The sequence below is a fragment of the Porites lutea genome, chromosome 7, assembly GCF_958299795.1.
Source record: "Porites lutea chromosome 7, jaPorLute2.1, whole genome shotgun sequence".
In the NCBI taxonomy this organism is placed as follows: Eukaryota; Metazoa; Cnidaria; class Anthozoa; order Scleractinia; family Poritidae; genus Porites; species Porites lutea.
Window position 1 is genome coordinate 29,784,314 of NC_133207.1, and position 13,584 is coordinate 29,797,897.

At 38.0% G+C, this 13,584-nt stretch overlaps 1 protein-coding gene across 1 annotated transcript; it reads right to left on the bottom strand.

Annotated features, from left to right (window-relative positions):
• Positions 1-2,602: 2,602 nt before the first annotated feature.
• On the bottom strand, positions 2,603-4,478 carry LOC140944762 (uncharacterized; the record flags this gene model as incomplete). The annotated part of the gene is made up of 1 exon (XM_073393871.1): positions 2,603-4,478. A coding segment is annotated over one exon (987 nt), but the record flags the coding sequence as incomplete, so codon positions are not given.
• Positions 4,479-13,584: the final 9,106 nt, after the last annotated feature.

Here is a 13,584-nt window from a genome sequence, read left to right on the forward strand (position 1 = left end):
GAGATGTGTCCGTATGGAGAGGATCGACTGTACAGGAAGCAAGCTAAGTTTATGTACGCTGAACTGTACGAAAGACTTACAACACCACTGTTCCTTTTTGCTGTAAAAAACGTTGCGTTAAATGAGCAATAAGTAGTGAGTTATCAACGAACGAATCTTGAATTCCTGAGGGGGAGGTTAACGACGTAGCAGCGAGCCAAGTCTCAGCTAAGCTGACTTGGGTGAGTCAGTTCTAAACAACAGGCAGGCTCTCTCAGTTAAAGAGAATACTAACGTATTTGTCCGCATTACCACGCAATTACTTGAGCTCATTTAACCCAAATTTGTGTTAAGCCCTCAGGGGCACCCAACGACAATTTTCGGAAGAATATCTGTTCGGAAGACGATTTGAGATCTAGTGTTTTCGAAACATTTATTGTAAAAGTTCTTGCTTGCCCGTCTCTCCTAGGATTTTCGAACATCTAAAAAATGGTATAATATGCCTATTTTTAACGGATTTTTACCCTAAAAGGGTCACCTAGAATTTTCGGGAGCCTTTCTTCTGGCTGAAATTTTCGAAAAGGTAAGTTTTGATCCCTATAATTTTCGAATCACTAGACTTTCAGCTAGGAAATCCGAACAGATGAAAAAATTTTAGGGGATAAAAATATGCCTATATCTACCGTTTAAATACTAAAATTTATACGTTTAACAATGTTATGTTTAAGTGGTCAGCTGAGTGGTTTTGAACTATATTCTCGTTGGGTGCCCTTGAGCCCTGGCTTTATGACTTAGAGGCAGCTACATTCACGTAAACCCGATTTAAACTATACCTCATCTGTAATTTTGACTTCATTGAAACCATTTAAGAAACCGTCAACCTTCTGACATGGGTGGTAACGGCATGGGGAATGTTTTTTATGTTTAGTCTTTTAAGACTGAAATTACCTTAGGGCCTGTATGGGGTTAGCCTGAGTATCACGCGTTATCTAAAATCTCCTCTCCCCTAGCCCCTTAGGAAGGCCTGATACTCAGGCTAGTATGGGATTAACCGTTACCCATAAGAGTTACCCAGAGTTGAGAGGCTTTTCCCCCTTTGTAATAGATCCGAAATTGGTGATGAATTCCAATATTTGTTGAAATGTACTCACTCATCATGCACTTTCTCATATAAGGGGTATCTTCTTGGAGAGCCAATACTCGATAAACATGCAGTAATTTTATGAATACGTCTTGCAAGGCATTATTTTAATATATCATGTTTATGTGCGATGAAAAAATCATGAATCTTAGTGCCTCTTACATTGAAAAGATTCTAAATTGTTATAAATCCCAACTCTAATTTAACTTTCTCACCATGCCATATGAGTAGCGTCAAAGCCGTATATAGCCAAGTAATTTTTCTTTTTATGTTAATATTCAATATATAGTTGGTGTTCCCTTCTTTCTTACTTAATTTTTATTTTACTCTGTTTCAATGTAACTGTATTGATTTTTTTTGGTGCTGAAATCTTCATGTTGAAGATTAAGTCAATAAAGTTGCCAAAATAACGGGCCGGGGCGGGGGGGTACTCCTAGCCTAGGAATTCTTGGCAGGGCTCTGCCACCTGGTTCTTCAAATCCTGACCCTATTTCACACCAATAAATGTCATTTTTCACAACCATTTTCTGACCTGGCCTCGCAGAAATCATGTCATCATTACTAACGCCAACAAAAAAGATTTTTTAAAACCCATTTTGAAGTCGCATATTTTCTCCTTCCTTCTGACTAAAATTTTAATGGTAAATTGCTGGTTTTCAGTGCCACGCCATTCAAAAAAGATCAAAATAAAAATCAAAACCGTTCAGTAGATAAAGTCCGTAATCTGGGAAATGAAAGGAGGTAAATATGCAAAGACCCTCGCCAAGATTCAGGTCACAAGAATATTCCTTATACGAGATATCCGAAGAAATGTTTTACCCAAATTTATAGAGATTTGTATCGAGACACCATGCTGGTGCCCACCTGGATGGGCATCAACATGGCGGATGGAAACCAACAAAAACATCTGTTACCGAGCATCGAGGAACTCATAACCATTAAAGTAATACTTTTTCTAATCCATGAACTCTTTAGATAGCAAAATTCCCGGAAATACACTACGACAGCACTCTCAGCCTGCATGTAAATGCCACGTGACACAAAAGCTTAAAAATTCAAGCGTACTCTAACACAAAACCCCGTAACGGAAATAACCCATCCAACTCTTGGCGATCGTGCATTCCAGTCAGCTACACCTTATCTCTGGAATGCATTACCTTCGGCAATTCGCAACATGAAGACATTGGACACTTTTAAGACTGCTGTTAAAACTCATTTTTTCAATTTAGCTTTTAAATAGATTTAACTGTTGGCTTTTATAATAGGGTTTATTATTATTATTATTATTTATTTATTTATTTTATTTATAGTTTTTAATACTTTTTATTGTAGTTTTTAATAGTTTCTCATGCTTTAGTGACCTTTAACATACATTTGATATAACAATATTGTAAAGCGCAACCGAATACATTCATATAGAGGTTTGCGCTATATAAATGTAAATTATTATTATTATTATTATTAAGCCATTGGTAATAAGCAGGGGTCATAAGAAGCCAAACAACAACTGTAAGTGCCACTCCACCCCATATATTTAACTGGCTATTTTCTAATTCCTCATAATACACTCTGTTTGCCCTCCCCTCTTCCCAAATTTTGCATAAGTTATAGTTTTCAAATGCTCTTGGAATATGCAGGCCTCCCTGGATTATTTGAGAACAAAAGTTTATGCAAAATTTGGGGGCAAACAAAGTGCATAATGTGGGATTAGAAAAGATAGAATTTTTGCCATTTTTCAGTACCTCTGCTTTGGTGAATCAATAATACACCCTTTCTCAGCTGGTGCTATGACAATGGCATCAATGCCCAATTGTTGGTGAATGACCTACAGTCATTTTCTTGATGTGAAAGCCCAAAGGTTACCACAGCAACAATATAGTTCATGTACCCTAATTTTGCAATCCAACTGTTAAAATAACTAAAAACTAGTCTGATGGCCCCTGTTATATTAGCAAATTGTAATCAACAAAGTTAAAAAACCCTGCAGGAGTGGGTACAGAGCCACCTTAAATACTAAGTTATTCATGAACCACCTACCAAAATATGTTTAAATTTGGCAAAAAGTTGCATTTTATCCAGTGAATGATGAATCATTCTTGAGGTGGGACTACTAAAAGCTAGAATTAAGGGTGCTCTTAAATGGGTATAATGTTGCTATAGTGACCTGTTACATAAAGAAAATAAGTTAAAATTGTTGGCAATGATTAGCTATCTTTTGTTGTAGCATCAGCTGATGTTGGTCATTCTTAGGAAGGAATTGCATAATCAATTTACGCTGACACAGGAGTTGTGATATTAACCATGGAAGTATTCACTTCAGGACTGTTACCATTGATCATTGAGAGAAGGCAGGTAAACTCCCAAGATAATTTCAGTTCACTGCTACCACTTCCTCAAACTCTTCCTTTGGGATACTTACTTCCCTTCCGCACACACTTTCAATTTGACTCAGATATTCTGGAAATTTAGGTAAAACCAATTGCCAGGTTTCTTCTGAAGGACATCTGCTAACCATACTAACTGTCTCTGCATATTTTGAACGTCGAGAGTACTCAGCTGTAATGACTAACACATCCTCTCTTAAAACTGCAAACTCAGCTAGAAATGGATCATACTTATTTGGAATATAAGCTACTAAATCATGTGTCTGAGACATGGTGTTTAGTGAAGCCTGGCCCAATAAAGTGATGCTATCACTGGTTTCTGGTTCTTCTATTTGCCATTTCATTTTTATTCTTTGAAATATTGTCAATGCCTTGCCAAGAAATTGCCTCCAAAGCTGAAACCACAAAACAAAACACCAGTCAAACGAGCAGATTTCTCTGTTTAGATCTGTTGGCCTCCATGCATCTGATACAGGAATTTTGTAACACTGCCCCCAAACATTTGTCGTTCTCATCAGGAATGGTGGAAACACACCCTGCCTTAATTTGACTCTGACATACCGTTTAATTTCAATGCAGCAGGTTACAATATCAGGAGTACCTGAGCACAGCTTCTCATATTCATGGAAAAGGACAGCAGTTTTAAACACATAAGAAGACAGGCTTATGTCTTTTATTGGCCTGTTAAAATATGTGCCATGAGTCAGAAGATACTTCAGTACCCTGTAGCATTTTTTATGGATTGGATGTAGATGACGCACCAGAAAAACCTCAGTTTTAGCGTGGGAAATGTGGAGATAAGGTGCATGAGGGGACTGCCCTGACACTTTGCACACAAGATGAAACTTAAGGTTTCCTGTCATTCCAAACACATGCCTAGGAAAACCATGGGTATCACTGAGAGGAGAAAGGTCCTCAACAGATACTGCTGGCATAATATCAACACCAATATCTAGTGACCAATATCGAGCAACGACGTTTTCGAGCGACGCACGTCAACCGGAAGTGAACTTATTCTCATTTAATATGCCTTTTCGCGTCCAAATTTGTATTGCTAAGAGTCTTTTCTCTTATAGAGACGATTTGCCCAAAAATTTGTTCAAAATCATCGCTCAAGAGTGCAAAAAGTCCACTTCCAGTTGACGCGCGTCCCTCAGAATGGTCGCTGCTTTTTAGCCATCATCAACCAAAGATCGTTGTTCCAAAAAAAATGGGAAATACTGTGCAATGCACCATCCACGGAGAACCCTTGGAAGCTGTTGATCACCACAAATTCCTTGGAGTTGAGCTATCCAGTGACCTAAATTGCTAAGATTATTGCAAAAGGCCAACAGATCTCTTGGCGTTATAAAAAGAAACTTAAGTAAGTGTCCAGAAAACGTAAAAGAGCAAGGCTATCTTACTTTAGTTAGACCACAACTTGAATACGTGGATGTTGCGCATGGGATCAGCACATTCAAAAACAAATAAAGGACGTTGAGAGTGCGCAGAGACGATCGGCACGTTTTGTTAAAAATGAATATGGCACAACTACTGGAACTATTACCAAAATTTTGAATGATTTGAAATGGCCAATAGTCGGGACGTTTTTTAAGGTTTATCATTTGCATGTAGTTCTGATCGCAGTCCGTTACACTAAAAAAAGGAACAAATATGTAAATCATTACACTTCACAGGTGTTTTCAATACATTAGATTCTCATCATTTTTTTACGAGAACCAAAATAGAATAATGAGTCATCTATATTCACCCATGCGCAAATAACCCCAAAATGATTTTTGAAATTTCCTAACGGCATCGTAGTTTTGTCTCTGCTGAACGATCATGGATCGCTTGTGTTTAACGATACCTGATGAAAGTTACTGCTGCTGAAACTGTTCGCTCTATTGCAAGGTGCATGGTATAACATTAGAACTGTACCAAACAACTCAGTGAAGACATTCAACTCGCGAATCAATATGGGACTGATTTGAAAGTGTAAGTGCTACAGCTATTGCTATATCTCTTGCCTTTCTCTTGTCTGAACGAATTGTCAAAGAGCTGCCAAGTGCACACACTATTTAGACTGTGAACTTCTTTCTCAACTGAAACCTTTCAGAGTGTTTTATTTTAATCGACAGTTGTATGTTTTTCCTTTTTCTTTTCCCTCAGTTTTGAGAAGTAACATTCAGTGCATGGTTGAGTGATGAGGAACGTAACGAAGAGAGTTATCAGCTTATGGTAGAAAAACAGCAAGATATTTGTAGAGGTAACTATCCAAGTAAAAGGTCACCTTAACCAGGACAATTGTAAACTGTCAGAAGGAAAAAAATGGCTTTAATATGGTGATAGAAAACTTGTCAGTTTTTTTGTAGGATACCTGAGGTCACTATAACTTAGTTTTGTTATACCCGATAACGAGTTGAAGTATGATTGATTTTCTCCGGACAATATTTGCTCCTGCGTGATTTTACATTTGGCAATATACTAATTAGTTTTACTAGCATTATCCCTATGAGCAAATAGACTGCTTTATATAAAGTTGTTATTACCTATATATTTACTTCAATGTTTTTTTGAAAGTTAAACACATAAGAGCAAAATGGGACATGGGTGTTAGAGAATAAAGAGCAGAAATTATATCGTGACAAGTTCTCTTCTTAGTCTGCAACCATTTGTTAAAATGAAAATCATTTCCTTTTCGTTGGAGAGTCGTCCAAATTTGTATTTACCTTTGTACTGTTTGGCTCAGTATCATCCCTTGAAATCAATTCTTTCCTTTTCCAACTGTGCATGTCTCGGACAAATGAAGCATTTAGAGGGCTCTCAGGCCCGCGGACAGAATTTTTACGATACTTGGATTCTCTCACGGGGAATATTCCCTTGAATACACTGTAAGCCACATAGGGTATGTGCCACCCAAAAGGATATGGTTTTTGCGCTTTTTCGGTCTAAAAACGGGTATACACTTTGCTCATTTTGAACAGGGCGGCTCGAACCCCCACCAAGAAATCCCAGGAGCACCCCCCCCCCCCCCCCCCCCAGAGATTTTCTTCAAGTAGTAAATGATGCAAAAAACGGTCAAGGTTTACATACTAGGGCTACACGGGAAAAACGTGCGGACCGATTACGAAATGATTCTAAAACGCAAGTGCCTGCTGTAACAACACCTCCGGCTCCGGCCCATAGCTTACCACCATCATTCTCTTTCCTTGCAATTCTTACGACTTACTTCAATGAATTTACGACTATATATCTTTCTCAGTCCAACACATAAGCCAAAAACAAATTTCTTGCTTTGAGTTAGATAATCAATAAAGGGTTAGGAATTATGTATTAGCTAAGGAAACACGGCTTGTGTTAGGTAATCACTGATTTCAAAAACCTGTTACGATAAAATTTTGACTGCCAGATAAAGAGTATTTCAAACAAATCGTATCCAACTTCTTCTTTAAAGAGTTCTTTGTTATGCCAGTTAACTATTGTTTTTGTCTTGTTCACTCATGTAGGCGCACAATCTAACAGAAGTACAGTCATTAATTGCTAAGTGCGGACCCAACTAAATCGGACGATTTTTAAAACGGTAAGTACTTTTAACAACTCGCATCCCGATCTTTTGTTAGTGACTTTGTGAACTGACTACTCAGGATCTCAGACTACAGACTTTGCAAAATGGCTGATTTGGTAACTCTTTTCGTCTTTACTTTTTACGCAGTCATCCATGCGAACTCAAAATCAGTCAAAATCGCTGAAAATACCTTTTTGAAGGCAAAAAGACAACAATATATATTAGGTAAGGTAGTACACTGTTTATTTAACATTAATCTATATACATAGTTGGCGATATATTGCTATTGTAGCTTACTGTAATGATGAATTCGAAGCAAACTCATTTACCAACAAGCAGATTGTGTGGCATCCTCGGAGACCCAGGGGCAGTTAGTCGGGTCAATAAAATGTTCGTGGTGAAGGTTCACTGTAAGATCGAGGCGAGCTCGTCTCGATGTTACAGTAAACTTTCACCACGAACGGTTTATCGACGCAACTAACTGCCCCTGGGTCTCCGAGGATGATTGTGTGGGTAACCTGTGGTATAAACCACGAAGGAAGTCCTCGTCCCAGGGTCTACTGGTGTCCCGGCCAATATGGCGGCGTGGAGCTGTTAGTTTGGATGGATCTTCCATCGCTCACAGAGTCAGTCATCAGTGTAGCAGTGCAAACCTAATTTAAGCTTAATCGTACCTACAAAAATTTCAAGAAAGGACTCTGCAACATAAAAACCAAAATACCAAAGAAGTCAATAGAATTAGAAGAAAAAGGTATACATATTTACACGGGGCACCCAACGACGATTTCCTCCTAATTACGTTGAAATTATGAAAGAATTCTCCTTATCGAGTAGATGGCTAGGATGTAAAAGTAGGCGGTGATTTCAGGCTTTATCTTTCGCACCTTCCTGTAGTTCCCAAAGTAGGTGGCTCAAAACTCGAAGTAGCCAGTTTTTAGCCGGCTCCCGGCACTTAATGAGAACCTAATGTAGACTACAGTACTTTTAAATCTCTAGAAGTGCATTCTAAGCGGGGCTATAAAATTTGTATCTGTTCGGTCATCCTAGGGGAACTTGAGACTTTTCGAAATTACAAGGGCTTCAGTTTTATTTTCGAGAAAGTATGAGACCGTAAGTTAATTAAGTTCATTTCTTTATCACCTAGAGATATGCCAAGAGATCAGTCAGGCACAATTTAAAAGATTTGACCAACAAGAAACAAGAAAGGTAAATACAATATTAAAATAATTTTATTCTATTTATATACATTAAGCAGTCAAGATAGCAACACAGTGTAGAAGATACCAGAATTCAAGGTCAAAACAAACTACACTGTAAAATTCAAACTGCATGATAAATGGCATAAGACATAATGCTGCCCCTCTCAAACATGCAAAGGAATACTCCAGTTTTAAACCTGTGAGAGCAACAATTAGGATGCCAGGGAATTATGTTTGATGCCCTATGATATATTCTAACTTTTACATAAAAACTTTGATTAAACAATAATATATACTTAGGGGTCAACTGGGATTGGAACCTAGCAAAGAAATGGGATACACATTTCTCCCTGAACTATAACGTGCAAAGTCAGTCTATAAGAAAATATACACCAACTCAACTGTTATTCATACTCAGCAAAGAATTGGGAGGCAGCAGCTTTCTGAACAATTGAATACAAACTTTAATTAGTTTTACGAGCATTATCCTAATGAGCAAATAGACTAAAATGGGACATGGGTGTTCGAGAATAGAAAGTAGAAATAATATTGTGACGTGCTGTCTTCTTAGATTGCATCCACTTACTAAAATTTAAAAAATTATTCCCTTTTTCGTTTACTGACAAGAGTCGTACAACTTTTTATTTAAGCGCCTTTGAACTGTTTCGGTTTAATATCAACCCTTCAAACCAATTCTTTCCTTTTCAAAGTGCCTCGACCAAAATAATGAAGCATTTAAAGACACCCAGGCCCGTGGACAGAATTTTTAAGATACATGGATTTTCTCCTGGGGAGTAATCCCCCTTATATAAGCCAACTAGGTATGTGCCACCCCAAAGGGTATGGTTTTTGCACCTTTTTGGTCTAAAAACGGTCAGGACTTGGAGAACCGGGGGGCACACCCCTGGGATTTCAGTCACTTTTGTAAATAACACAAATAAGCAGCCACGGTTTAAATACTAGGGCTATGCGTGAATCGCCGAGAGAGAGAGTTAGCTTCCTTTTTTATTGGGTACTTTGTTTTGCTCTGCGCATAAGTTTTGATTACTCTTTTTAGATAACTCAATCTAAGAGAAGTGAAGGTATATTAAAGTTGTTTCAAACGTGCGGGCTCCAAAAACAAAATGATTTGAAAGGTCTTAATTATGTGCCAGTAATTTTCCTTGCTTTAAATTAGATAAATAAATCCAATCATGGTTAGGGATATTATGTACTAGCTAAGACTAGGGAACCTAACTTGTGGTAGGTAATCACTGATTTCAAAAACCTATCACAATAAAATTGTGACTGCCAGATAAAGAGTATTTCAACAAATCATATCTGACATCATCATTTTGTTATGCTTTTACTAATTTTTTTTTGTCTTCTTCACTCATGTAGGTAACAATCTAAAAACAATCTAACAAAGTACAGTCATTAATTGTACAGTGCTGACCCAACTAAACCAGGATATTTTCAAAACGGTAAGAGCTTGGAGCTTGTAACAACCCCAATCCCGATCTTTATTTAGTGACTTAATAAATTATGGCTCCTAAGGATCTTCCTTGAAGTATTAGAATACATAAAAATTCTGATATTTATAAAAAGCAATTTACATTTACAACTGGGATTCCAACTCACCAAAAATGGGAGACAGCTGCTCCCTAAACTATGACATAATACATAATATTTATATAAAGTTAATAACCTCTCCCCATTGGCAGTAGTTTTGCATAAAGGTTTTATGCCAGATAACACTATGAAAACACACAAAAAGTAATGCTCCTCCCTGGACTAATACCTTAGTCTATGATAGATGACACTTGCTATTTTTAACTAACGATAAGCGAGACAGGAGCTCCCTGGACTGATACTTCAGTCTATAATATTCTTATTACTTACTATTAAAATTAGATAAACGGGGATTCCAACCCAGCAAGCAAGGGAGACACAAGCTTCCTGGACTGATACTTCAGTCTTTAATAGTGTTATTACTTACTATTAAAATTAGATAACCTGGCATTTCCAACCCAGCAAGCAAGGGAGACAGGAGCTCCCTGGACTGAAACTTCAGTCTATGATAGTTACAACTTACTATTAAAACTGTGTAGATAAACTCGGATTCGAACCCAGCAAGCAAGGTAGACAGGAGCTCCCTGGACTGAAACTTCAGTCTTTAATACTTATTACTTACTATTAAACTTAGATAAACTGGGATTCCAACCCAGCAAGGAAGAGAGACAGCAGCTCCCTGGACTGATACTTCAGTCGTTAATAGTTATTACTTACTATTAAACTTAGATAAAATGGGATTCCATCCCAGCAAGCAAGGGAGAGAGTAGCTCCCTGGACTGATAGTTCAGTCTTTAAAAGTTATTACTTACTATTACAATTAGATAAACTGGGATTCCAACCCAGTAAGCAAGGGAGACAGGAGCTCCCTGGACTGATACTTCAGTCGTTAATAGTTATTGCTTACTATTAAAATTAGATAAACTGGGATTCCAACCCAGCAAGCAAGGGAGACAGGAGCTCCCCTGGACTGATAGTTCAGTCTTTAATAGTGTTATTACTTACTATTAAAAGTAGATAAACTGGGATTCCAACCCAGCAAGCAAGGGAGAGAGGAGCTCCCTGGACTGATACTTCAGTCTTTAATACTTATTACTTACTATTAAAATTAGATAAACTGGGATTCCAACCCAGCAAGCAAGGGAGACAGGAGCTCCCTAGACTGTTACTTCAGTCTTTAATACTGTTATTACTTACTATTGAAATTAGATAAACTGGGATTCCAACCCAGCAAGCAAGGGAGACAGGAGCTCCCTGGACTGATACCTCCATCTTTAATACTTATTACTTACTATTAAAATTAGATAAACTGGGATTCCAACCTTTCAAGCAAGCAAGACAGGAGCTCCCTGGACTGATACTTCAGTCTATAATAGTGTTTTTACTTACTTTAAAAATTAGATAAACTGGGATTCCAACCTTTCAAGCAAGCGAGACAGGAGCTCCCTGGACTGATACTTCAGTCTATAATAGTGTTATTACTTACTATTGAAATTAGATAAACTGGGATTCCAACCCAGCAAGCAAGGGAGACAGGAGCTCCCTGGACTGATACTTCAGTCTTTAATAGTGTTATTACTTACTATTCAAAGTAGATAAACAGGGATTCCAACCCAGCAAGCAAGCGAGACAGGAGCTCCCTGGACTGTTACTTCAGTCTTTAATAGTGTTATTACTTACTATTGAAATTAGATAAACTGGGATTTCAACCCAGCAAGCAAGGGAGACAGGAGCTGCCAGGACTGATACCTCCATCTTTAATAGTTATTACTTACTATTAAAATTAGATAAACTGGGATTCCAACCTTTCAAGCAAGCGAGACAGGAGCTCCCTGGACTGATACTTCAGTCTATAATAGTGTTATTACTTACTGTTAAAATTAGATAAACTAGGATTCCAACCCAGCAAGCAAGCGAGACAGGAGCTGCCTGGACTGATACTTCAGTCTATAATATTCTTATTACTTACTATTAAAATTAGATAAACGGGGATTCCAACCCAGGAAGAAAGGGAGACACAAGCTTCCTGGACTGATACTTCAGTCTTAAATAGTGTTATTACTTACTATTAAAATTAGATAAACTGGGATTCTAACCCAGCAAGCAAGCGAGACAGGAGCTCCCTGGACTGTTACTTCAGTCTTTAATACTGTTATTACTTACTATTGAAATTAGATCAACTGGGATTCCAACCCAGCAAGCAAGCGAGACAGGAGCTCCCTGGACTGATACTTCACTCTATAATAGTGTTATTACTTACTATTCAAAGTAGATAAACTGGGATTCCAACCCAGCAAGCAAGCGAGACAGGAGCTCCCTGGACTGATACTTCAGTCTATAATATTGTTATTACTTACTATTAAAATTAGATAAACTGGGATTCCAACCCAGCAAGCAAGGGAGACACAAGCTCCCTGGACTGATACTTCAGTCTTTAATAGTGTTATTACTTACTATTAAAAGTAGATAAAATGGGATTCCAACCCACCAAGCAAGCGAGACAGGAGCTCCCTGGACTGTTACTTCCGTCTTTAATACTGTTATTACTTACTATTGAAATTAGATAGACTGGGATTCAAACCCAGCAAGCAAGGGAGACAGGAGCTCCCTGGACTGATACCTCCATCTTTAATAGTTATTACTTACTATTAAAATTAGATAAACTGGGATTCCAACCTTTCAAGCAAGCGAGACAGGAGCTCCCTGGACTGATACTTCAGTCTATAATAGTGTTGTTACTTTCTATTAAAATTAGATAAACTGGGATTCCAACCCAGCAAGCAAGCGAGACAGGAGCTCCCTGGACTGATACTTCAGTCTATAATATTGTTATCACTTACTATTAAAATTAGATAAACGGGGATTCCAACCCAGCAAGCAAGGAAGACACAAGCTCCCTGGACTGATACTTCAGTCTTTAATAGTGTTATTACTTACTATTAAAAGTAGATAAACTGGGATTCCAACCCAGCAAGCAAGCGAGACAGGAGCTCCCTGGACTGATATTTCAGTCTATAATAGTGTTTTTGCTTACTATTAAAATTAGATAAACTGGGATTCCAACCCAGCAAGCAAGGGAGACAGGAGCTCCCCTGGACTGATAGTTCAGTCTTTAATAGTGTTATTACTTACTATTAAAAGTAGATAAACTGGGATTCCAACCCAGCAAGCAAGGGAGAGAGGAGCTCCCTGGACTGATACTTCAGTCTTTAATACTTATTACTTACTATTAAAATTAGATAAACTGGGATTCCAACCCAGCAAGCAAGGGAGACAGGAGCTCCCTAGACTGTTACTTCAGTCTTTAATACTGTTATTACTTACTATTGAAATTAGATAAACTGGGATTCCAACCCAGCAAGCAAGGGAGACAGGAGCTCCCTGGACTGATACCTCCATCTTTAATACTTATTACTTACTATTAAAATTAGATAAACTGGGATTCCAACCTTTCAAGCAAGCAAGACAGGAGCTCCCTGGACTGATACTTCAGTCTATAATAGTGTTTTTACTTACTTTAAAAATTAGATAAACTGGGATTCCAACCTTTCAAGCAAGCGAGACAGGAGCTCCCTGGACTGATACTTCAGTCTATAATAGTGTTATTACTTACTATTGAAATTAGATAAACTGGGATTCCAACCCAGCAAGCAAGGGAGACAGGAGCTCCCTGGACTGATACCTCCATCTTTAATAGTTATTACTTACTATTAAAATTAGATAAACTGGGATTCCAACCCAGCAAGCAAGGGAGACAGGACCTCCCTGGACTGATACTTCAGT